Below are 25,526 nucleotides of genomic sequence, written 5' to 3'. Positions count from 1 at the left end.
TGCTTTACCTATGAAAAGATGCTCAACATCATGCTGAGTGTTAAGGAGCTACACAGCGAAGCCACAGTGAGACACCTCTTCCCGCCCCGAGGCTGGTCGTGCAGCCCACACGGCAGCGGGGGCCAGCTCACAGGTGGAGAGGTCGGCGCGTGCGGGCTGCCGGCGGTAACGTGCAAAGCGGCGCAGCCACGCTGAAAACCAGATGGCAGTTCCTCAAAAACGTAACTCTAGGTCTATACGTTTTGAGCTCCGTCCCATAACATTCTCCAAGGAGAAGTAATTCGTAAAGCAGCGCCAGTTCTGCGTACGGACCCAGAAGCGCTGGAAGCAGGGGCTGCAGCAGACGGGTGTGCGCCCGTGGCCGTAACCGTGCCATCCACAGCAGCCAAACGCGGGGGCAACCCCTTGCCCGTGCGCAGGCGAAGGGAGACGCACGCTGTGGTCTCCACGCACGGGGGGATGTTGCTCAGCCTGGAGAAGCGGGGGATCCTGGCACCCACTAGAACCTGCGTGGACCTCGCAGGTGTTAGGCTAAGTGAAATAAGCCCATCACAAAGGGACAAGTGTTGCGTGGTCCCGTTTAGAGAAAGCAGACAGCTGGGACGGTCGGGGTCCGGGAGGGAGCTACTCCCCTTCGGAAATTGACTCTTAACTCAGTGGTCAGAGTGTTTTAAAATCACACTGAACCTCTTTGCTCTTGTAAAGTTATCACGTTTTTCTAACAATAAAAATTTGCTCTTTTAAGTAACATTCCTATTATCTAAGAACATTGGAAACTTACCTTGGGTACCTTTGGGGATTCCATCTGCTACCTCATTTGATACCATATCTAAGCATTTTTCCTTTTCTCTAAGATGTCATTTACTGTTTTTAATCCTCACCCAAAGATATTCTACTATTGATTTTAGAGAGAGAGGAAGGGGGAGAGAGAGAAACATCGATCAGTTGCCTCCCATAAACTCCCTGACCGGGCACCAAACCTGCAACCTAGGTACGTGCCTGGACGGAAATTGAACCACAGCTTTTTAGTGATGTTCCAACCCACTGAGCAACCCAGCCAGGACGTATTTAAACATTTTTCAGTTTCTTTTTGAAATGTTTTTAAAGTAGGAGAAAATACACAGAAAATAAAACTCCATTCACAATACAAATTTGGCATAATATTTTGCCATATTTCCTTCAGATCTCTTGTTTTAGAAATGTTACAGAAAGCACCCCCAATTCCATTCTTGCCTTCCCCCAAGAAGAGCTACCGTCCTCTAGTGTTAGTGTGAAAATGACCATCCAAGGTGCGGTGTGGCGTCTCGTTTTTAAAATGAGTGTCTGGAGCGCCCGTGAGGGGGGCTGCCATTTCGTAGGGGCTCCCTCCTCTCTGAGCTGCCTGTTCCCGCCCCTTTCCCGTTCTGTGGGGTTTGGTCTCTCCTGCCTGCCTGTGTCTTGTTTTCTGGCTTCCTTTATATGATGTCTTTGGCCATACACACGTTTTTAATGTTATAGTCAAATCTTTCAACTTTTTTATGTCCTCTGTAAGAAGATGCAGTGCCCAAGGTCATAGTGATAGTCTCCTATACTTCCTTATAAAGCCTTAAAAAGTTTTGCTTTTCGTAGTTCGGTCTTTAATCCATCTAGCATTTATTTGTATGTACGATTTGAGTTAGGGATCCACTTTTATTTCTGCCACACAGCTGGTCCATTGTCCAGTGGCACTTATTAGCTAGCCCCTTCCCTTCTGTCCCTAGGTGGTAATGAACACTATCCTTATCCCTCAGGATAGAAACAGCTTTTTCAAACCTGACCTATAACCCAGCACAGTCCATCAAGCTGGCAGTAGTCCAAAGCATTTTACAAAAACCCTCAAAGTCAACCATTAACGAAGAGCTGATCCTTTTACAGCGTGGCCTTCGGGGAATAGAAAAGGAATGGAAAGTATTCAAAAGGCACCCGTGCGGGGGAGGAGGGCCCGGGCCGCGGGGCGGCTCACCTCCGGCCGCTGGGCGGGTGGCAGCGAGCGCTGTGCTGTCGGGCGAGCCCCGGGAGAGGGAGCTGCTCTGGGTGTCCTGGTAACAGCGAGAGTCTGTTTTTAAGTCGGTCTCATTTTCTGCGCTAACCGATGAGTGACTCGTGTATCTCTTTAGTTATTCCGTAAGCTAGCTTTTGTAGTATGTGCAAAGCCAACAGGGGAAATTGTCTTAAACCAGGGTTGCAGAGCCAGCCCCTAATACTTGTCAGTAGAAAACTTTGTTGTTTTATGATAACTTACATCCTTAAAGCTGTCTATTGCCTGTCTCCGTTCTCCTTTGGGGGGTTTGCCTGGAATAGGCTGCCTGCTTTAGAGCATTGTTCCATCTCATTACATCCCTTTCACATCAGGCAGCAAAAGTGGTTTCGGTTTCTTGTTTGTTTGCTTTTAAGGTCGAAGTTAGCTTTGCCTCTTCTTTCTAGTGATACTGATATTCTTTACATACTTCCTCTTTTTCTTTTTAGCTCCATCAAACTTTAAGAGACTTTTTTGGGAAACCAATTTGACTGTCCACGAGTAAGATTTTCCTTGTTAAAATAAATTTGAATAGAACATAATGATGGAAGGTTCTAAAAGAGAAGAAATATTTTATTGCGATTATCTGTATGCCATACTAAAAAGAAACTCAAGGATTTCTAAATTGTGTGAATTTGTTGTATGTACAAGTTAATTTTTTTATATCACTTTTTCTTTGTTTTTGAGTGATACAGCAAATAAAGTCTGCTGGAAAATTCATTGGAATATAATTTTGATTCCAGTGTTAGAAATACTCAAATCATTAGGAAATCTGAGGAGATAAAATGCAGATACCAAATACTGGATTCTTTAAAAGGATCATAAGAGCAAAGTGATAGAAATACTATAGGAAGAGATTGTGTGAAGAGGAGACTCATTTAAGGAATAGAGAGCAATTGTGGAAGGAGTCCTCAGGGGTCCAGTAAGATACCAGGTTGGGGTTAGAGAATATTTTTTAATTAATGCACAGGAACCAGCGATAAATCACTAAGTAGCATAAATGTAAGAAAACATTCCTAACGCTTAGGACGCTTGGTAACAGAAGGCTGCATCTTGTAATGTATTTCTCTCTTCCTCCCTCTGCGCACCCCGCCCCCAGGTCCTCAAAGGCTGCCTCTAGTGCACGATTCTGCAGCGCGTTTACAGTTCTCTACGGAGCACACCTTAGCTCTGTGTAGCACTGTGGGCCTAGTTAGAGGTCTGCGGGGGAACAACAGCTCGTGCGAGAGGGCCCAGGAGGACTCGGGGCGGGCCTCCCGGAGCCGGGGCCCCCAGGCGGGGCACAGCTGTTCTCGGTTCCGGGATGCGAAGCAGCTTCCTGTACCGCAGGTGCCTTCAGAGACTCGAGTGCCGCCTGCGTCCTCTCGAGAGGATGCTATGTGGTATAGGGGCAGGAATAAATAGAATTGGAGCAACGTTAACTCTTTTTTAAATAGGAGCTGTTAAGAAGACAAACAACTTTTTTCTCTAAGTCATTTTTTTAGCATTTGTCATTCAGAATTGAAAGCTTGAAATAATGAACTTCCTCCAATGACTAGCTAAAGCTGATTCCTTGACACGGGAGGAAAATCTAATTCTGAATTTGTTTCATCTTTTTCAGATCTCAGTCACAGTGGATTGGCAGATCATTATGAAAGCCCCCACTGGGGACAGCAGCCCACTTTCAGAAGCGAAGCCGGCTGCAGCTGGGATCAAGTGATAATAGACAGGACTGATAAGGAGGCGTGGCCTTCCATCACGGGCGCGGAGACGGAGTCCGCCTCAGAATGCACCACAGACACTGACTCCGCCTCCAACTGCGGCTCGGAGAGCAGCAGCATGGCCACGGGGGGCGCCCCGGGCGGCTTCCCCGCTCACGCCAAGAAGACCAATGGCAGTAACGGCACGAACGGCGCACTCGTCCAAAGCCCCCCGAACCCGAGTGCCCTTGGCGCGGGCGGAGCCAACGGCAGCGGCAGCGCGGCCAGGGCGTGGGGCGTCGCCGCGGGCCCCAGCTCCGGCCTCCCGCACTGCCCCCTCGGGGCCGGGGACGGGAAAATGGACAGCCTGATGGGGGACGGGAGGGGTCAGAACTGCTGGGGCGCCTCCACCCCCAGCGCCGGCATTAATCTCAACCTTAACCCGAGCGCCAACCCGGCTGCCTGGCCTGTCCTCGGACACGAAGGGACTGTGGCCACAGGCAGCCCTTCCAGTATTTGCAGTCCAGTCAGTGCCATAGGTCACAACGTGGGCAACCAGAACGGGAGCCCGGCGGGCACGCTGGGCGCGTGGGGGAGCTTGCTGCCGCAGGAGAGCACAGAACCACAGACGTCCACGTCTCAGAATGTGTCTTTCAGCGTACAACCTCAGAACCTTAACACTGATGGACCAAATAACACTAACCCCGTGAACTCTTCAGCAAACCCTATCAATGCAATGCAGACAAACGGACTGCCGAACTGGGGCATGGCTGTCGGCGTGGGGGCCATCCTCCCGCCCCACCTGCAAGGCCTTCCTGGTGCTAACGGATCATCAGTCTCTCAAGTCAGTGGGGGTGGGGGCGAAGGAATCAGCAGTTCTGTGTGGGGACTGTCCCCCGGTAACCCTGCCACAGGAAATAGCAGTTCTGGGTTCAGCCAGGGGAGTGGAGACACTGTGAACTCAGCATTAAGTGCTAAACAAAATGGACCCAGCAGTGCTGTGCAGAAGGAAGGGAGCACAGGGGCCGCCTGGGAGTCGGGGCCTCCTGCTGGCCCCGGGGTCCTCGCCTGGGGGCGGGGCCGCGGCACCAACGGCGTCGGGAACATCCATTCTGGCGCGTGGGGCCACCCCAGCCGAAGCACCGCCAACGGTGTGAGTGGGGAGTGGGGGAAGCCCCCAAACCAGCATTCCAGTGGCGACGTCAATGGGAAAGGGTCAACAGGGTGGGACGGCCCCAGTGTGAGCGGCCAGAACCCTGCCATGCAGCCCGGCGGTGACCACGTGAGCTCGTGGGCCAAGGCCGCCTCTTCCGGAACCACGGCGAGCGAAGGCAGCAGCGAGGGCTCTGGCGGTCACGGTGAAGGCGGTGCCGGGAGGGAAGGGGCCGAAGGCCGGCGGCGGGAGAAGGGAGTTCTAGACCAAGGGCACATCCAGTTGCCAAGGAGCGATCTTGACCCGCGAGTCCTGTCCAATACCGGCTGGGGACAGACTCCAGTAAAGCAAAACACTGCCTGGGAATTTGAAGAGTCCCCGAGGTCTGAGCGGAAAAATGACAATGGGACAGAGGCCTGGGGCTGTGCAGCTACTCAGCCTTCACACTCAGGGGGGAAGAACGATGGGTCCATCATGAACAGTACAAATACCTCTTCAGTATCTGGGTGGGTCAGCTCGCCGCCTGCTGCTGGGCCAGCAGACACCGGCTGGGGGGACAGCAGCAACCGAGCGCCAAACGGCCCCGGGGTCTGGGGGGACTCGGTCAGCTCAACTGCTGTTCCTAACGCTGCTGCTGCCAAGGGCGGCCACGCCTGGAGTGGGACCGTAAGTCAGGAGGACAAGTCGCCCACCTGGGGTGAGCCCCAGAAGCCCAAATCTCAAAACTGGGCAGATGGACAAAAGCCGAATGCAGCCTGGAGTGCAGGAGGCGGAGACTGGGCAGACCCCTCTTCTGTCCTTGGACACCTGGGGGAGGGGAAAAAAAATGGCTCTGGGTGGGACACTGACAGCAGCCGGTCGGGGTCCGGCTGGAATGACTCTGCGAGGCCTGGGGCCGGTGGCTGGGGCAGCGGCACAAATGCTAAGGTGGGTCCAGGGGCAAACTGGGGAGAGTCTTTGAAACCCGGCCCCCAGCAGAACTGGGCGAGCAAACCTCAAGACAACAACGTGAGTAACTGGGGAGGAGCCGCCTCCGTGAAACAGACAGGAACAGGGTGGATCGGGGGGCCGGTCCCCGTCAAGCAGAAGGACAGCAGCGAAGCCACGGGCTGGGAAGAGCCTTCTCCGCCATCCATTCGACGCAAAATGGAAATCGACGATGGTACCTCAGCTTGGGGTGACCCAAGCAATTACAACAACAAGGCTGTAAACATGTGGGACAGAAACAACCCGGGCCTCCAGAGCAGCACCGCGGCGGCCGCCGCCCCTGCCGCCACCACGAACAGCAGCACGAGCACAGCCGAGGTGGCGCCGCCGCCGCCGCCGCCGCCGCACCCGGCCAGCGCCCCGCTGAACCGGTCACCGCTGCTCGGTCCAGGTACGGGAGGGGCTTTGTGTTCTTTAGGAGGAGAAGCGCATTTCTTCTCACTAGGTGTGCGTGCAGCCATAGCAAGTGACGCCGGGTACCCGTCACCTTGCAGTGCTGCATTTCAGTGTGATGTAGAGGCAGAGAATAAAGCAGTTGCCTGGTAGTTTTCCCTCCGAGAGGAAAGTAGAGCTGCATCCTCCTGGGGAGAGATGGGGGCCGGAGCAGAGTCCGTGTTCGCGCACAAAGTCTTCATTTCTCCACGCAATGAGCCAGCCACCCCGACCCAGCCCTGGCAAGGGCTCTCTCCGGGCGCGGGGCCGGTGTCCTCGGTCTCAGGGAAGCCCGTCCGTGGGCGATTTTTAAAGTTCCCCGGGGCTCTGATGTGTGGTCAACACTGAAATGAAACTGGCTTCGTAGCATGTGAATGGCGTCCCACAGTATAAGGCATGCTTTGATTTCAGTTGAAAGAAAGATCTTAAAACCCAACTAAAACTTGGGTTTTGAGGTCTGCTTTGTGTGAGGTACTCTACTAGGTACCGTGGCGGAAAAGAAGAGGCGATCCAGACCGGAGCCTGCCCACGGGGAGCGGGAATCACGACAGAGTTTAAACAGCAGCAGGGGCTGTGAGGGCACAGAGGAAACGCAGCTGGGTTTTGTCGCTGCAGGACTCAGCGTTCTACTGAGAGTGCGGGTCCATGGGGGGAGGCTGTTGCTGTTCTCCCGGCGGGCGCGGGCTCCCCGAATCGCAGGGCTCCCAGGGCGGAAGGGAGCGGTGAGCGGGGGGCGCGGCCCGGGCCCCTCTCCTGCGCACGCCCCAGGCGGCTGGCGCTGCTGCCCAGAGGCCCCCGCGCAGCGCTCTAGGCCCTCTGCCCGCCCGCGCCTGCCCCGCCCGCCGCTCTGCCTGTCCTGTCGGCGGGCGGAGCCCCAGTCCGCCTCCCTTCAGGTCCTGGACTTGCTGTGTAGTGTGGGGCAGGGCAAGACGAGGCTTGATTTCTCATCTCAGGCTGCAGAACCCCAGGTGCCTGCATACAGTCCTCATGCCCCGTCTTCCCACTGTCCGGGACCTAGTCCTCACTCCTGCCGCTGTCCCTCACAGACATGGTTTCCAGTCCTTTTTGCCATCCTCTGGGTCCTCGTGCCCAGAACCAGTGCTGTCGCTGTGAGTGCGGTTGGACCAACGCAGAAGCAGTGGAGAGAGCAGCCTGCCTCCCTCCTGAAATCACGCTGCCAGGGGCGCCGCCGGAGTCTCACTCGGCCTTTTTGAGACGTGCTGCTTGGTTTACCTTAAATTGAGCTGATGATGTAAAGCTTTTCTTTTTGTTAAGGCTGCTGTGAAGCCCTTCCTTGCTTGGGACTGCTCTCAGGCAGTTGACCCTTGACCCCAAGCATAGAGCTTTATTTCTGGGAGAGCGTCGGGTCCCAGCCCCCAGCCTGCTGAGGCCTGTCTGAACCCTGGCTCTGTAACCACGTATCCGTAGTTACTCCTGCGAGTTTTACGCCACCCCTAGATTCTCAGCATGCCACGCAGACAAGACCGAGGGCAGCGACCCTCTCCCCTGGCCCTTCACCCAGGCTTCTTACACATGGGGCCGAATTTGCATCCAGAAACCAACCTACCAGTGAGTCTGGAAGTGCAGTCGTTTTAACTCTGGCCTCTGTGATACGGGTGGGCTCGCAGAAGAAGCGCGGTGGACGCCCTGTGCCCCTTGACTATGTCGTATGCAGAGATTTGGGTTAAAAAATTTTGTTCTGGCCATCAAACATCATTGGAACTGTTGTAAGCAGAGAATCTGCCCGCCCCCCGCCACCGAATCTCCACAGAAACCCAGCCCCGGCGGGTCGCTTCCACCCCGCAACCTGACCTGGCTCCCCGCTCCGAGCCGCCCGGCCCTGCTTGCGGTCGCCCGAGGACGCCGCGTGGCTTGCAGGGCCTCGTGCTCTTGGCCCATCCTCCGTCCTGCGCCGAGAACCAGTGCCTCCATCCTTTTATTGGGTGTGTGAACACCCAAAGTGCACGGCCAGATGCCTGTGGTGTGCTGGCGTAGCGCGCAGGGCGCAGCAGCGTGGAAGGCGGGCGTTCGGCGCCTCGAACCTCCACCCAGGCAGAAAGACAGGTGCCAGACGGTTAGTGTGGTGCCAACTGTGAGCAGGAAGGCACAACACATGGGCGTGCTTGAGCAAGGCTTGGGTTGCAGAGGGCCGGGCCGAGCGGTGTTTACAAAGGGGGGCCTGGCGCAGGAGGCCTAGAGGCAGGGGGCCAGGGGCGAGTTTGAGGAACAGAAGTTCAGAGCAGCTGGAGCTCGGGGAGAGTGGGGCCCGTGGCAGGAAGGCCTCCCGGAGGCTGGGGCAGGGTCCGGTGTGGTCCTCAGGCCACATGGAGGAGTTGGGTTGTCCCCAGGGGTCTGGGGAGCCAGTGAGGAGGTGGAAGCAGAGGATGAACAGTGAGGCTTATTTGCAGAGCCACTGCCGCTATAAAATGAAGAACAGACCTGTGGGAAGCTAAGCCGGAGGAGTGAGCCTGAGCCCAGCAGGCGCAGCGGTGGCGATGGCGGTGGCCTGGATTGGAGTGGCCGTGGGGGTCGGAGGCAGGGGGCGGCAGCAAGGCGTGGGGGCAAAGGAGAGAGGTGAGCAGAGGTAGCTCCAAGCACGGGCAGGCGAGCAGCAGCTGCATCGGCCACCACCATCGGAGCCCTGCAGGAGGCGCCTGTCCCCAGGAGGTGACAGTAGGTGGGGCTGAAGGTACAACGAGGGGAGGGTGGTGATGGGCAGCGGGCACGGTCAGGAGCAGAGGCGCTGTCTGAGGCGATAGAGTCTTGCTCACATTTAAGAGCTGACAGAGGGGCAAGCAGAGAGGGAGAGGGGCTCAAAGGGAGGGGGCCCTGCACCCCCGTGGGTGGCAGGGAGTCTGCAGCCTGCGGAGGAGGGCGCACCCTGGTGCCCTCCTCCTCTGGGCATGGGGGGCGCCAGCCGAGAGGGCGGAAGGGAAGGCGGAGCGGAGGCGAAGCTTGCATCAAGCCGTGGGGACAGTGGAAAAGAGCCGACCAGGGTCCCTGAAGGGTTGCTGGGCAACGTATGGGACCCAGAGGTCCCAGGTCCACAGTGGGGACACATTTGTTTACTCTGCTTGTGTTTATTGAGACTCACTTAGTGCCAGGCAGCGCTCTGGTTGCGGGGGTCCGGCAGGGGACAATGCAGACGGACTCCCGGCCCCGGTGGGCCGTGCGCTCTAGCTAGGGAAGTGCGGGGCACGGAAGCCCGCGGGGCTGTGCGTTGGGCGGGGGGCGGCGCTGAGGAGAAGGGCCCGGGGGCAGGGGTCCGAGGTCAGGTGGGAGGGAGCCGGAGCGCACGGGCAGCTGTGTGGTTCTCATCGTGGGCGGGCAGCAGCTCACCCACGATCGAAGGGGGTCCTCCTTCCTGCGCTCAATCCAGAAGCCATGCCCTCCAAGTCTCCCCTGGTCCCCCAGCCAGATGGGACCCTGCAGCCTCTGACTCCCTGGCAAATGACTTGTGCCTGGCACGGGCCCCTGGCATTAAATGTGGTGACCACAAGGGCCTGTTCGTGCATCGCTCGGGTGACCCCCTTCTACAGGGGGAAGCAGTCTCCTGAGGGCACAAGTGGCAAGGAAGAGATGACACTCAGCTGGGTGGGAACAGGCCGTGCCCACCGCCACTTCTAAAATACTACACCCCCCGCCCCAGACAGAGCCACACACACAGGGACAGTTCGTTCTCCTTCCTCTCTTTGTTTCCCTTGGCATCAGCTCTTACATGCGAGCTTTGCCCTGCAAACAGCCCTTTCTGGTTTGTGGGAAGGTCCACAACCATTGTCTTTTTATCTGCAAAATATTTGTCGATCGTTTTTTAACAAACCGCACATCAAGACCAAACGTCAGAGAAGGCAGCTTAGGCAACATCCGCGCTTGCAACACTCGCGTGGAAGCGGTCACCCCCTGACAGAGATGGATGAAGCGGAACGCAGGGCTCCAGGCGGTGAGCCCATTCGCAGAACCCGTGTCAGGCTCAGTGGGTCGCACGGCACGTGGTGGGGTTACTTCACAGCGTCCTCATTTATAACAGTCTCTCCTTCCACCACGACACGAAGCAGCCGCACTGAGCCATTGCCCCGCCCTCCTTACCTGGGGCCCTCGCTCAGGAGCGCAGGCAGTCTGAGCCTGGCACTGCCGGCCGGGCTCCCCTCGAGCCGGGGGGAGCGCAGCCGGCCTCCCACGCCAGCCCCTCCGTGGCGGTGACAGTGGACCGGCTCCTGCGGCCCTCTCTGCTCAGGCTTACCAGTGTCGGCCCATGGCCCTCCCGGGAGGGGACTGAGACATGCGGGCAGCCCACACGAGTGACAGGAGCCGCAGGCACAGCACCGGCCATGCTGCAGGGGAGCTGGTGGCTTGAACACGTGCCCAGACTGGACTCCATGAACTGCCTGGGATGCTGCACTCCAAACAGGGCCATTCATGTACCTGAGGACCATCTGGGGAAGCGTCTGCTATTACAGAGTTGGTCTTTCTTAGGTCGTCTGCCACTTTGCTGTTGACCTGAACAGATTTTACAAAATTTTCACTTAAGAGTTTGGGTTGTTGACCGTCGCCACTTAAGGGTATTGATCTCTGTCTTATAAAATAGGGATTCTCAATTACTTGGTTTTTTATGTGTCCAGTTTTATGGAAGAAAATGCTACAGGACGATCATTTTTGTCTCATTCGTGTTTTCTTGGTGTAGTTTTCCGACGAGCTTGGGGAGAACGCAAACTGAGGAAGTGCCGTGTGGCTTTGTAAACGGGTTGTTGGGACCTGGCTCAGACCCGTGCTGGAGACATGACCCAGCAATTACCTAGGGGATGTCCCTGTGCCCGCCTTCTGATCGGAGACCGCGGGCTGCCTGAGACAGTGGCTGTCGTGCCGCGTGAGCCGGCCCGTCACCGGACCCTTTCGGCACGGCCCCGGTGACTTAGTGCGCGCACGAGCCCGACTCGGGCTCTGCGGGAATGAAGTGGTTTGGGAGGGACTGGGGGCTGGAGTGGGATCAAACACGAAGGCTGCTGGGGACCTGATCCCAGCTGGCCCAGCCGCAGGGCCGAGCAGGCCAGGAGTCCTGCCTGGGCCCCTCTCCCAGCAGCGGATGGAAGTGAAATGCTGGTGCCACGTGACACTCCGAAAAGTGGAAGTGTACTGCCCACATTGACCTCAGTCTAGACTATTCTTTATCCATTTTACTACCCATTCTCAGCTCCTGGGCATGTCACTTTAGCCATCGCCAGGCGTTTCAGCTGTGCCTGCGATGGTCACTAGCGGTTTCGCGCTGCAACCGGAGGGGAGGACTCCTTTGCATTGGGGTCCTTAATAAATCTAGTGATGTGCTATTTGCTTTATCACTTAGTTTCCTGGCACAAATATTATAAGCAAAGGCAGCAATCGTGAGAATTAATCATGGGAGAGGCAGACCACCCGCATCCTAAACTAAAACTTGGGAGAAATTAGAGTTAGGACCCCCTACCTAGGCAGAGAGCATGTGTGTAGTTTCTCCAAGTCGCAAAAGCAGAAGCTGGGGAACGTCGTCCTTCCTGCAAGACTCCCTGTCCTCGACATTCAGCTGCTCCTTTTTCTTCCTTTGGTGTCAAAATGATACCAAAAAACAGTCACCTGCAGATGGAATGACTCAGCAAGATCCTGACAGAGCTCAACTGCTTTCACACCGTAACTTCAGAAATAGGCCTCTCTCTGCGCCGCCAGCCAGGATCGTCCCATGTGAAGCGCCACGCGGTGGCTGCGGAACGAGGAACGGTCTGAGCGTGCGGTCTGTGCTTTCTGCGGATATGGGGCTTTTCTTGGGTTTGGTGCGGTCAGGCGGTTCTTACTGACCCTTCTGCGTTTCGGGGGACGTGGTAGGTGGGGCCGGAGCAGGGAGCAGAAGGTCCCACTAACGAAGCAGGAGGAGCTGGCCCTCGTCCTGGGCTGCACACTCAGCTCAAGATGATAAACAAATAAGACAGTTAAAAGTGCAGTCTGCCGCCCGCCACGTCTTAGCAAGACAGACTTAGCCCATTCAGAATCTGAATTATTGCATTAAAATAAAAGCTAGATAGGTTTTTTTCCTAATGCCCACCCTCCGTGATGACAGTGAGGCAGGTGAAGAAACTCCTGTGCGCGGCTGCTGTGCAGCTCGCGGCCGCGTGGTCAGCTTTTGAAAAAAACCTTCATCTGCAGCTGGTCAACGGGAGTCCCTGGACGCGGGGCAGAAATGGCAAGTACATGGCACGGAACAAGGCGTTCTGAAAGGCGGGCATGCTGCCCGCTGCCGGAGCAGGCTCCTCTGTGTAAAGCGTCACTTTACACCTGTCTTGACTTCAAGTATGAAAATCAGTGGTTGCTGCGACGACCAGTCCCACCCTGTCCCTCTGCGGGCCTGTCGCCGGCCGAGCATCACTGTAAATGTGCATCGCGCCTACAGGCCCTCGGGGTGAGCAGAGTCCCATCTGGTGTGTGTATGAATCAGCCCCTGAAATGCTAGCTCAAAATGCTAGCTCATAGGAGACACTCGGGTGCTTCAGCGGTTGCATTTTTAGTCCTTGATCTTTCCTTCCCTTAACTGGAACTGGCCACTCGTTAAGTGAACCTTTCTTCCCAGGAGGGACTGCCGGCCACACTTACAAGAACGATAAGCAGCAGCTGTAGGTCAAGCGAGACGTGGTTTCTCATTTCACAGGAGAGAGAACGCCACCCACCGACTTAACTGCAGTGCCCAAGACGAGCACCCGCGAGCCAGGCGAGGGCCGTCCCTGAGCCCTGCCCCAGCCCTCTGCGCCCCGCGCTCACTGGCGCATGAGCCACCCGGGCGTGCTCCGCTTGGGCGCTCTGTTTTCTCTGTTCTGACAGAAGGATGAAAAGCGTCTGTTGAAAATGGAGTGAAAGTGGCATGCCCTGGTGGCGTCTCGTTACTGCTGTCCCATCCTCCAGGCTGCGCTGGTCCCGGTGAAGGAGGGAGGCGCCGGCTCCGGAGTGCCCCAAGCGGAGGAGGCCTGGCCTGGAGCGGGGCACAGGGCGGCCAAGAGCGGCTGCCTACTCTCGTGCTGCTCACTGATGATGGGGCTGTTTCACGCGAGCAGCTGTGAACCTACTTCGCCCCACCCTGTGTTTGAAGGATCATTTTTAAATTTTAACATCAGTGTTTTAGATGTAAGATAGAGACCCGTTCTGCCTCATTAGGCCCAACTCTGAGAGAGCCTCTGTGAACAGGAGGAGACACTGAAGGCAGTCTGGCAGTAAGCACCGGTCAGGGAGGTCCGCTTCAGTGGTGCACGCGTAAGATTGCTTTCAGCCACTGAAAATAATTTGCTTTGCACCCAGGTTACCCAGTGTGCCTGTTGGTAGCGTTCCTCCTCGGGCCTTTGAGCATCCAGCACGCACGCTCTGACAGACGTGTCAGTTTGGCATTGTAGATAAATTATATTCCTGTCAGGCATCAACTTAAGATGGAAGTACTGCGGTTTTTAACTTTCGAGTAAGTGATTACTCTTCCATTTATTTTTAAGATTTGACACATGCTTACAAATCATTTGCCTTTTATATGAAAATACTCTGTAGGCATTGCTGCTGCTTTAATAGGAATTTAAAACTCTAAAATCAGTTAACTTTAATTACCTTCATCTTAAATATTTCCTTAGTTTGAATTTAGTTAAATAATGTGTAGTGTTGCCTTTAAAGAGATGGAAGTATAAGGGCGACAAAGTTTAGGTGAATTTTTTAATTACTTAAGTAAATCAGCTTTTTTAGAACAGATTGGGCTGTAGTGACCCCTAAATTTTTTTATCATTCTAAAACACCCATAATTTTTATCAACTAAGTCAATTTTCATGATTTCATTTTGTCGCTTCAATTTGTAAAACTACTTCTCCCAATATACATTATTATTTTCTATGTGGTTACAGGCAATACTGTAGTTGGCAGTTGCTGACAGTAACTGATTAGGGCTAACTTTCCTGTTATTAGCAATAATTTCCATAACATATTGCTCAGCATAGAGTCGGTAATTTAAAATGACTCAAGGCCCTGGCCCAGTGGCTCAGTGGGTTAGAACCTCATCCCAATGCACCAAGGTGGTGGGTTCGATCCCTAGTCAGGGAATATACAAGGAACAACCAATGAGTGCATCAGTAAGTGGAACAAATCAATCTCTCCCTCCTTCTCTTTCCCTTTCTCTCTCTCTAAAATCAATAAGTGAAAAAATTAAAATGATGCATGGGTTGCATGTCCTGTGGCCACTATCAATATTATTGCATTTCATTAGAATAAAGCACATCAAATGGACTGATTCCATGCCAATTTTAGTCAGAAAATTAAGATTCCCTAATGGAGATGGTGATATCCATGTTACAACCAAAGGATTTAAAATTTGTGGTTAACTATTTACATTTTATGCCTTCTCTTCTTCTATTCAGTTAGCATGTAAAACATCCACATTTCTCTGTCTCTGAGAAACTGTATCAGTCTGAAAACTGCAGCTGCTGTGAACTGTCATCGACTCTCAGCCGTGTCAAGTGAGCTTGCAGGCAGGAGCCAAATGATCAGAATTTGCGTTGCTTTGGGAAGATGAGGTTTACGTTTGTAATGTAAAATGTTTTCTTGCTAGAGTGTAGCGGGAGGCCTTATCGTGACCTGGTCCCAGGACACCTTCTGTGCCATAGATGGCAATGCCTGACCTGGGGCCATGTGGTGCCCTGCCCAGGTCCCCGTCCCAGATCAGCATGTCCTGGGCAGCAGGACTGGGCAGGAGGAGAAGGAAGAATCCCTGGGAAGCCCTTGCAGTCGCGGTGCCAGCTGGGGCGCCCCAGCCCCGGACCCACAGCTCCCCAGCTCTGTCCCCATCTGTAAGGCCAGGGCCTCAGCGCTAGCTCGGCCCACTGGCGGCGCCTGGGGACCGTCTGTGTTCTCCACCGCGACTTTGTCCGTCCCTGCCCAGTCTGCCATCTTCCCATGTCTTTGCCTGCATTGTTGTCTTTGATGGTTGATCAAAAGACAAGCAGGAATAACTTCTCAAGGTGTATTTAAACTTGTAAATTTTTCTTATAAGGAAATAATGTAACAAAATTTCTTCTAGGTGGTTATCTATAATGCCAGAAGTAAAAGGGCTACTTCTGAACTGTTTTAAACTGTTCTTTTAAATCCTATTATGATGCAAATACTTTGAATGTAATGGTCTTTAATGTTTCATGCACTTGCAGTTTTAAGCAGATGGGGGTCAGGAGTGAGAAAATTGAAACTTTAAGAAGCTAAACAAAGCTGATTAGGTTTAATGTGTCCTGTTCACTTTCTGCGAAAAGGCCTCCTAACGATAGGTTTGGATTTGGAATTACTGTTTTTACCTTCTCTGTTTCACTTTTCTTCTGTTCTCTCTCCCGCGGTGCCCTTTTCAGTTTCATCAGGCTGGGGAGAGATGCCCAACGTTCATTCAAAGGCTGAAAACTCTTGGGGAGAACCAGCCTCCCCCTCTCCCCTGGTTGATAACGGCACAGCAGCCTGGGGCAAGCCGCCCAGCAGCGGCAGCGGATGGGGAGAGCAGCCCACGGAGCCGGCCGTGCCATTCGGGAGAGCCGGCGCGCCCGCCAGCGCCCCGGCCCTGTGCAAACCAGGTAGGACAGGCGCCCACCCTGCCCGCCCTGCTCTGGCAGTTAGGGATGGGTCGGGGGGTGTCTTTAGGGGGATGCCTTCTGCTGAATTTAAGAATGACATTTTAGGACACTTTCCTTATTTTATTTACACTTTAAAACTAACAGTAAACTAAGGCTGTAAAGAAATACTTGCTATGTCTGATACATGAGCACCAGGGAGCGTTAACAGAAGGCCAGCTTTCCTTTTTAAAAAGTGAAAAAAATGAAAGGATCAGAACAATGTAGCACAGCTGCCTGACACACAACCCGCGCCCGCGCGCTTCAGCCCAGCTCTCCTGGCTGCCGCCGGGAACAGCTGACCCCGGGAACAGCTGACCCAGAGCGCAGCGGCTAGGCAGGCGGTGTCCCTGTGGGGGTTAGGCTTCGGAACATACGGTGCTCTGCCCAGCAGCCCAGCAGCCCAGCGCGTCTTGCCTTGCTTTTGTCTTGGAAACAAAGTTCTGCTCTGGGTACTCCAGGTTCATGCTTTCTCTTCTTTTCTTTTCCCTTCCCTCCCTCCCTCCCTCCCTCTTTCTTTCTTTCTATCTTTCTTTCTTTTTCTTTTTTTGAAAAATATGCTGCATTTTCCTCCCATTATCTGAAAGTGTAGTAAGTGGACATAATAAAAATACGTTCTTACCAATGTTCGGAACACATTTACCAAGGGGAGCCCTCTAAGCTGTGGGTGTTTGACAATGCGACCCTTTTGATATTAGCATAAGATTGCTGATGTAAGTCTGGAGTGAAAATTAACTTCACACAGCTGCAGAAGCTGCACGTTTTCTTTGGACATTTGTACGTGTCTTAGATCTTAAAATGCAACTTGATTAGTTAGCGTTTTGATCCTTGGCTAACACTGGGTAGCACGCACCACATCCACCATCCTGCTGGACTATTTAGTCCATTCCTGCTCTTTCTTGTTACTGCCGGGAAGGAGATGGCAGCTCCCGGGGTTCAGGTTCACGTGCTGTGTGGCGGCAGCGTGCTTGTCTTTCATATCTGTGCTTGGCGCCCGATGGCACGCCGGTCTGCCTCGCGGCCATCCCCTCTCCGTGGCTGACACTCTCCGGCTGCCTGTGCTACCACCTGTTTTTGGCCTACTTCAAGTTCTCCCAGGAAGTGAAAATTTTAGGCAAATTTTCCACCAAAGATTAGTTTGTATTTTAAGAAGGGAGAAAAAATAATACCCTGAAATAAAAACTCAGCACTCTGCCTATAGCTCCACCGGCTTGAGGCCTCAGCTGTCTCCTTCCTGTTATTCTGGGGGCAGCTCCTCGGAGCTGGTCAGAGCAGAGACCTTGGGATCTGGCCACAGACCTGCTGCGTCCCTCCTGGTCCCCAGGCGCTCTCGAGGTCACGCTGAGGGGCACTGGTCCACCCCGCAGGCTGCTGCAGGTTTGGGTCCCGCGGTGACGTGTTCAGGACTCTGCATGCCTCTGACCATCCGGCCACACAGAGACAGCCCCTTGTCCTGTGGCCCAGGGTTTAGCGTGAGAACGTTCATGCTCCCAGTGACCTGTGGTCAGTCGGGGGGGGCTGGCACAGCACAGACCAAAAGGAGCTGGTGTGTGAGTCAGAAAGCATGTCCACCGGCCCTTAGGTCTCGGGGAAGGTAGACTGCAGTACGCCCCGCCCAAACAACGCCGCCGCGAGCCTGGTCTGCCCCAGGAGTGCTGAATTTGACAAGTTCATGTTCGCTCTCTTTCTAGCTTCAAAATCTATGCAAGAAGGCTGGGGCAGCGGTGGGGACGACGGGAACCTCGGTCCCGGTCAGTGGGAAGACGAAGAAGGGGGCATGTGGAACAGCGCCGCTTCCCAGGACAGCACCTCCTCCTGCAGCTCCTGGGGGAACGCCCCCAAAAAAGGACTCCAAAAGGTGTGCGCACGCCAGGGGCGGCCGGAGACTCCCTCAGACACACACGCAGCTGAACACGGCGCCTCCTGCTCGCGATGGGAGGTCCCCCTGGGGTCGCCAAGAGCCTGTCGGGGGTCTCTCCTGAGCACAGGGTGGCGCTTTCCAGAGACCACAGGGGTTCACTGCCACAGCAGAGCAGGTGCGGAGGCAGACTCGGCACTCGGCTGCTCCTGGAAGCCGGCCGGCCAGTAGACGGGGCCGCACGCACGCTGGTGCCTTGCTCCTCCCGCCTTCTCTCTCTAAAAAGTTGGTTTCAGGACCTACCATTATTTCCCACTTAAAAGCCTTATTTATATTAATGTGATGGGCTTTTTTATTTTTTAAGCAAATTTTCTAAATTCCCCAGTTTTCCCTTCTAACGCAGTAAATGTCGGCAGGTGCGACCCACCGTCCCTCAGGCCTCCCTGCCCCGGGGCAGTGGCGGAGGGGGCCGGGCCGCCCGCTGGGGAACTCAGGTAACGCACGCGCCCCGAGAGCTTCTAGGGAGACCGCAAATTTAAACGTGAAAAGAATGTAAAAATGTGAAATAATTTTTAGAACAGTATCGGAATGGGAGAGGCCTTTCAAACTATGATGAAAACCTAAAAGCTGTAAGTGAAAGACTTGTGAACTGCAGCAGGTAAAGATTAAAAACTGCATGACAGAAATACCATGTTCAGAGTCAAAAGACAAATGACCAACTGCAAAAACGTATTTGTAACTCATGTCAAGGAGAAGGCTGATCTGCCTGGCATGGGAGGAAGGCCCCAGAATCTGGTCTTTCTAAAGCTGACCAGTAGCCAACTCAATAGAAAATGAGCGAAGAGCACGCATGAACGGTCTGCAGCAGAGGGACAGGGTAGCCCTTACACGCAGGGCCGGCGTCAGCCCGGCTTGTGGCGTTCAATTTGAAATGGCTGGAGGATGTGCCATTTTTAACCCCAGACCAGCAGAAATGCAGGCGTTTAATAAACACGCTCTGTCTGCAAAGCCGGGAGAAAGCCATGCCCCGCCCTGCGGCAGGGCGGGGGCGCCTCGCTCTGCGGTGGCAGCAGCGACGTCGGCGTCTGTCAGAGCAGCAGGCCCAGCAGGTGGCACTTGTACAGTTTTCTACTATAGCTTTTTTGAGTTAAAAAAAAAAAATGTACATTGATGGGGTAATTAGTTCAGTTATGCTACAACCATATTGCAGAAAGCTAAACACATATTTTAAAAGGAAGCCATACATATTGGTATGAGAAGACCACCAAAATATGTTAAATAAGAAAGGTAAGATACATAAAAAATGAGTATAATGCACTTGCGTACAGAGCCATGGCATCATGTCACTTTGGAGGGGCAGGGAAGGAAAGACAGAAGTGTGTGCGCGCGCACATGCCCCTGTGGCTTCCCCAGAGCTGCAGAGTCTGCGGGGGGAGCGAGGGTGCACAGAGCGGTCTGCCGTGGAGAGAGCGTGAGCGGGGCGTGCGACGCTTGCGTGTGTGCCTTTCCGCCACGTTCCCATCACACCAATGTGGCTGTTCAAAGAATTTTTCATTGAGGAATGCATTTGGTTATCAGTAAGCAGAACCCAGAGACCAAAATCAAGGTCCTCGGGTCATAAGGGGTGGGTGGTGGCGGACGCCAGAGGGGAGTCTTCTCACAAGCCGCTGGCACGCAGTGCAGTTAGTGCGGGGCCTGCAGGAGCACGGTGGAAGGTAAACGCTGCAGAGTCCTGGGAACCGGCTCGGGCAGCTTCGTGGCGACAGAACAGGCTCCAGACGCGCTGCTTCCTTGGGGAGAGACCCACTAGGTTAGGTGAACGCCCCTCACCCCCCAGTCTGCGGTCAGGGTGCCCCATTCTGGAGAGCCCTGTGAGGAGTGTTGGGGGTGGGGATTGCTCATCTTGTGTTAGGGCCGCATCGGAGTCTTTGTGGCTTTCGAGCGAGAGGGTATCGCTTGGGAAGGGCCTACAGCTTGCTGGCAGGGCCTTCCTCTGCCCGCACCGCTGTCCTCACACGGCGGCCTCTCCTCGGGCCCCTCCCCGCCTGCCGTTCTCCCGTCCCCGCTCCCCTCTGCGTCAGGGCCGTAAGCAAAGCAGACGTGATGAATTAACGGGCTTTGTCCCTTCCTTATCACCTTTCATTCTGTTGGAGGGGACCTTCTGCACTGTGTCATCTTTTAGAATAAAGCTTACAAAAGGGCAAAAACCATAATTTTTAGTAAACTGCACATTGTATTAATATTGGCAGAGGGCTGTGTTCAAGAGAACACTTACCACAGTTATTTGATAATGGAAGTGACATGCTTGTGACGAACTGAATTCATTCTCGGGAAGAGCGTTACCTCGCCTTAAACCCACGAGCCCCACGTGGGCCCGCCTATAGGGGCGCCCGCAGAGCCGCCGCGAACATGCGCTATGTTCCTGGAATACAGCTCCCGCTCTTCTTCATTAGCACAAAGAGGTTCTGTGGCTTTAGAGCCCCGTGGGTTTCAGGTGTCTCCCGCGTCCGGAAGGGATGCGTGCAGGCCTGACTCGCGGCCCCCGCCCATGCTTCCTTCCAGGGCATGAAGACGCCGGGCAAGCAGGACGAGGCCTGGGTCATGAGCCGGCTCATCAGACAACTCGCGGACATGGGCTTCCCGGTGACTGGCGCTCTCTTGTTCTGCCGCTCCCCCACCGCGTGCGCGCGTCCCCTCCTGCATGGCCCCTTCGTGCCCTCTGGGCGCGCCTGTCGTGGGTGACAGGGGATGCCCCCTCACCTGGGCCCTTGTGTTTGGGGCTGTTGCTTTGAACCACAATGAAGAGCCCCATCCTCTGTATCAAGAAAGGCATGCGGGCCTTCTCCTGGAGTTAAATCTTCATTGTTTATACAGTCTTATATTTTCATTTATAATTAAAAGTGAGTTTTTATTAGTTTGTACAATAGATTGACAAAGATCACAACAGAAAACTTGGTGCAGAAGTTTCATGTCCAGGAAAAGAATCCTAATGGAACCTATTTAGTCCTGAGTTTCAGGAGATGTGCAGGGAGAGCCCAGAATCACAGGCCTCCCCTCTGAAAATGGGTCACAGCCTGTTCAGGCCCTAAAATCTAGTGGCAGGAGTTCAGAGAGTGAGGGGTACTGCCTGCATCTGCTGAGTAGTCCCTTCGAATGGCTTCTTTCCACACCTTTATAAATGGGTGTTTATCTTTTGATCTGGGGAAAGTCCAGAGTGGCCCAGTCCAGAGGAGGGAGCTGCATGCTTCCCTGCAGCGCCAGGCTGCGGGCGGGGGGTGGGAGGGGGGGCGCCCCACCCTGTGTGAGTGGTGGCAGGGAGGCCAGGCAGAGGGGTGGCTGTCACAGTGAGCCCACTGCCTCCTGTTCACGTTGCCCGGTGGGAAGTCGTTAGAGCAGAGCCTCAAGTCTGTAGAGGGGAGCTGGCCCTCCGCCCACTGACCCACGCACTGTCTGCGTGAGCCCTTGGCAGCGCCTCTGCAGTCCTGGTGGGGGCTTTGGCCTCGCCGAACAGTCGCTGTTCGGTGCTGTCCGGGGGCAGCGGCAGGGCTCCTCGGCGTGGCTAGGTGCGGCGCACGGCCAGCCCCGGTTCCGAGCTCCAGGTCAATTCAGTGCATTTTCTCATTCCAGGTATTTTTTATGGGCAAAACATTTAATTTGAACCTCAACAATGAAGAAAAATATTTCCAGTTCCAAAACCTAATAATGTTAGGTTCATGATGATTCCTTCCCTAAGCTGGTAGTGATAAAACTCTGTTAGATTTTCCTTTTGCTAATACGCAAGTCCGATGCAAACTCTGTTTCCCCCCACAGAGAGAGCCAGCTGAAGAGGCCTTGAAGAGTAATAATATGAATCTTGATCAGGCCATGAGTAAGTAACATGCACGCCTAAAGTCTGCTCTTGTAGAGGTGCCAGAAGCGGGCACATCGCTGTGGCCGTGGATTAATGGTGGGGTCCGTACTGGATGGGCAGGACCGGACCCCCGCGAAGGAGGAGCTTTGTGATGCGCCCTAAGCACAGAGCAAGTCTTGGCACGGCAAGCTCTGGGGACAGGTTTCCAAACGCCACATTGAGCCATGTTTGCTTTCGTCCCCATTTTCCAGAGCTTCAACAGATAGATGAGGTTTCTTTCTCTTCTTTGAGGGGGCAGTAAGGACACACGAGGACAAAGGCACCAGACCCCAGGGTGGCCTGCCCGCTGCGCTGGCCGCGTGCTGGCTCTCGCTGAGGCCGTCAGGACCAAGCCCCTCGAGCTCTGGAACTGCCCTAAGACCACGTGGTCATGCCAGACGCTCGGTGTGAGCCACAGCGCTCTGTCGGCCCATCCGTGCCTGGCCTTGTTTCATGTCTTCTAGTTTGAGACCGTTTACTATGTCTTTCTCACAAATAATTATGTGCCATATTTCTGTTCAGTAAAACGTCGGCAACAAGGGTCTAACGTTTTCCTGGGTGATGTGGCCAGAGATTTCTTTGGCGTTTAAGACTCGCACCAGTGCTCTGGCTACACCCTTTTTTAATCAGTCACCTGGTGAAGCCACACCTTCTCCACAGCCTCGCGGAGCGCTGCAAGTGCTCCTCTGCCCCCCGGGCAGCCTCGCGCGCTGGCGGTGACTTGTCCCCTTCCTCGGGAGGCGCTGTGGTGTCAGCTTGTTAGCGCAGAGCTGGCGGCCAGGGGCGCCCCAACTGGGCCCGATGGGCCGTCTGACCTGTGTGCTCCCTCCGTGGGGTGCGTCGCAGCCTCACACGCATGGGGACAGCGACACCAACAAAACGCACCGAGAGGTGCACACGTGGCTCTGAGGAGACCACAGAGGACACCGTGGGCCATGGGAGAGCTGCGGCGGGAAGCAGGGTGGCGTCTTGCAGGGCCTGCGCTGGGAATGTGCATGTTGGGCAGGCAGAGCAGCCATCTCCTCGCACATGTGTGCAGACGGCCCTGAAGGTGCCGCGGGCATTGATTTGGGGCCCCCAGAAAATGGTACTATGGGTGAATTTCCAAGGACAGAATCTGCCAGCCACAAGGACCAACTTCTTAACTGCGTGCAGGGCCATGTGCAGGGCAGAGGCTGCCAGAGAAGAGGCGAGGCGAGCTGGAGAAGCCAGTTCCAGCTTCTTACCGCTGTGAAACGCAAACGGTGCGGGGGCGGCGTGAGCCAAGAGGCGGGCTCACCAGACCGAGAGCCGCGGGGATGAGCACCGTCCATTCTGCGCTGCATGGAGTCCCCAGCAGCTCGAAGAGTCCTTGAGACAGGAGGGACCCAGGAAATGGAAATCATGCCGTGGGGGGACGGGGCAGCCGTGTTAGACGGATGGCTCAGGAAGTCCCCTCCAGGAAGCTGACCGCTGACGGGGGCACCGTTGCGGGGAGAGCACAGCTGAGCCCTGAGGGCCAGTGTGGCCAGGCAGAGCGGGGCCAGGCAGAGCGGGGCCGAGAGAGGGCCCCGCGCTCTGCATCCTGACCGGTCCTCAGGCGTTTTGTCTCAAGCGTTTTGGTTGCTGCAGGTGCTCTGCTGGAAAAGAAGGTGGACATGGACAAGCGTGGACTGGGAGTGACCGACTACAATGGAATGGTCACCAAACCCCTTGGCTGCCGCCCACCAATCTCCAAAGAGTCTTCCGTGGACCGCCCCACCTTTCTTGACAAGGTATGAGTTTAGGTGGTTTTTGTCTGTCTATTTAACAAGAGGTGGTTTTCATTTTATCTGTGTTCTTAAAGGAAACCAGATGAAAACCTTGCAGTGATATTTTACTGACTTTTACCCAGTTTTCCTACTACATAGAAATGTTCAGCTCAAAAGAGGTAGTGTTACATTTTATATGATGTGATGAGGAATAAAAAATACTAAAATTGAGAACTGATTTTCACTTTATTGGGTAAGCTATCTGCTTTAGTTTGTCCAACAGACAAGGGGCTTCAAATGTCTGTTACCGTCCTATTTTATATGCATAGTTCTTCCCACTGGAAGTGAGCGTTAATCTGAGAAAGAGGGACCAGAGGGGCTCGGCGCAGGCGCCGTGCCGCGCTGGCCCTCGCCTGGACCGGCCCTGGCAGAGAGCTCGCCGGTGTCGGTGCGGGACCCCCCAGGGTGCTGAGCAGGCCCGGCCCCTGGTGCAGGCCTTTCAGTGTCGTCCCGGAGCCAGGTCCCCTCTCCAGAAGGTGGGAACTCAAAGCATTCACCTTGATCAAAATGTGGAACCTGGGAAATAAAAGCCAGAAAGGACCAGTCAGGAAGAAAAGGAAAAGCTCACAGGAGGAGAGATGGGGCTTCCACTCTGTTCTCAAAGAAACGGGGTCATGGGCCCGCGCTCCCCGAGGCGAGCCGGGGAGGGGCCGTGCGCTGGCTCGCCCGCTCCGGTGTGGCCAGGGGTCAGATCCGCAGATAAACAAGTAATTTTAGGAGTATACACATCCCAAGATACTCTTCGTTGTTTGTCTGAAACCCCAGTTTCCTAGGCATCCTGGGTTTTCCTTTGCTGAGTGTGGGAGCCTGACGGGCTCCTTTCCCTTCACACTGGGGAGCGATACCGCAGGCTTTTTGGGAGGTTAGATCGGATGAAGTCGCAAGGGGCCTGAGAGGCAGCGCGACCTCAGTCATTGCAGAGAAAACCTGCAGCCTTCTGTCTGCGCGATAACGTGCCCGTGCTTAGATTAAACCGCACGAGGTTGCTGTGTTTGTCCGTCAACAGGCGGCCGGCCGGGAGCAGAACGCCGCCCGGCGCGCAGCCAGAGCCTCGGCGACGACCCTTACAGGGGCCGCTTCTCTGGGGAGGGCTGTGGAGGGTCTCCCAAGTCAGGGTTTCTGTCTCCCGACTCTCTTACCCCAGGTAGGGTCGGTAGTGGGTGAGAACATTATAAGCTAATACCTGTGTTTGTGAAATAATTAACATGGAAACAGCTCCTTAATCCTGTTTCTCTTTTTTCTTTTTCCCTCTTCCTTTGCCCACTTTTTCCGTTCTGCCGCATTTTTACTCTTTTAATTCTTTCTCCACCCACATCCCGCGTGTGTCCTTGGGGAGCTGCTTTGGGCCCCGTCTGCGGGCGGACACAGCACACAGCTCACCCTTTCTCTCTCCATCCAGGACGGCGGCCTCGTGGAAGAGCCCACGACTTCACCATTTTTGCCTTCGCCAAGCCTGAAGCCCCCCCTTTCAAACAGTGCACTCCCCAATCAGGCCCTGGGTGGGATTGCCTCAGGGCTGGGCATGCAAAACTTGAATTCTTCTCGACAGGTAAGGCCGCGGGGGTTTCACCTGCCTTTGAGAACGCCGGGCACGGCCTGCGTTTGAATTAATGCCTCGTGCTGAAGTGCGGCCCGACGCCTGAAGGGGTTCAAGGGCTATGAGTGCGGCCCTTCACGGGGTCTGCTGGTATCAAGGCTTGAATTCTGTTCTTGAGGTTTAACCATATTGGAGGAAACACTTCAAAATTATCTTCCTTTTCCCACATAATTAAAATGTATTTGAGTTCAGCACCCTTGGTGCTAACTTACTGCTCATTTAAGTGGTACATAAATCAAACCCTTAAATGTCTTCCTCGGCCAGAAAACACCACATTAACCCCTTTTTCTCAGGAGTAGAGGGGACATCCCCTGTAAGGTCCCAGTGACTTCCAGCGTCCCGTGAGTGCTTGTCCCTGCCTTTGACCCTCGGGGGGAGTAAGAGTCGCCGTCAGACCGCGCTGGGGGGCAGGCCTGAGGGTTTTGATTGACGGCTGCGCAGTGTCCCTTTTCCGCCCCAGATTTTCTAGAATGAGAGGCTGGG

General features: G+C 54.7%; 1 protein-coding gene across 1 annotated transcript in view; it reads left to right on the top strand.

Moving 5' to 3' along the window:
• The window catches only part of TNRC6C (trinucleotide repeat containing adaptor 6C), a 109,101-nt gene that overhangs the window by 65,126 nt on the left and 18,449 nt on the right, over positions 1 to 25,526 (top strand). Inside the window, exons 5-11 of the mRNA XM_054593132.1 lie at positions 3,636 to 6,245; positions 15,658 to 15,873; positions 17,601 to 17,767; positions 20,330 to 20,410; positions 21,578 to 21,635; positions 23,268 to 23,410; positions 24,846 to 24,995. Of these exons, the coding sequence (XP_054449107.1) occupies positions 3,636 to 6,245; positions 15,658 to 15,873; positions 17,601 to 17,767; positions 20,330 to 20,410; positions 21,578 to 21,635; positions 23,268 to 23,410; positions 24,846 to 24,995 (3,425 nt within the window). The remainder of the gene's footprint in view (positions 1 to 3,635; positions 6,246 to 15,657; positions 15,874 to 17,600; positions 17,768 to 20,329; positions 20,411 to 21,577; positions 21,636 to 23,267; positions 23,411 to 24,845; positions 24,996 to 25,526) is intronic.

This window comes from Pteronotus mesoamericanus, unplaced genomic scaffold (genome assembly GCF_021234165.1).
Source record: "Pteronotus mesoamericanus isolate MK-2021 breed Mesoamerican mustached bat unplaced genomic scaffold, CSHL_Meso_final scaffold_408, whole genome shotgun sequence".
Lineage (NCBI taxonomy): Eukaryota > Metazoa > Chordata > Mammalia > Chiroptera > Mormoopidae > Pteronotus > Pteronotus mesoamericanus.
The sequence above is the reverse complement of the archived record's forward strand: the minus strand, read 5'-3'. Positions and strand labels throughout refer to the sequence as shown.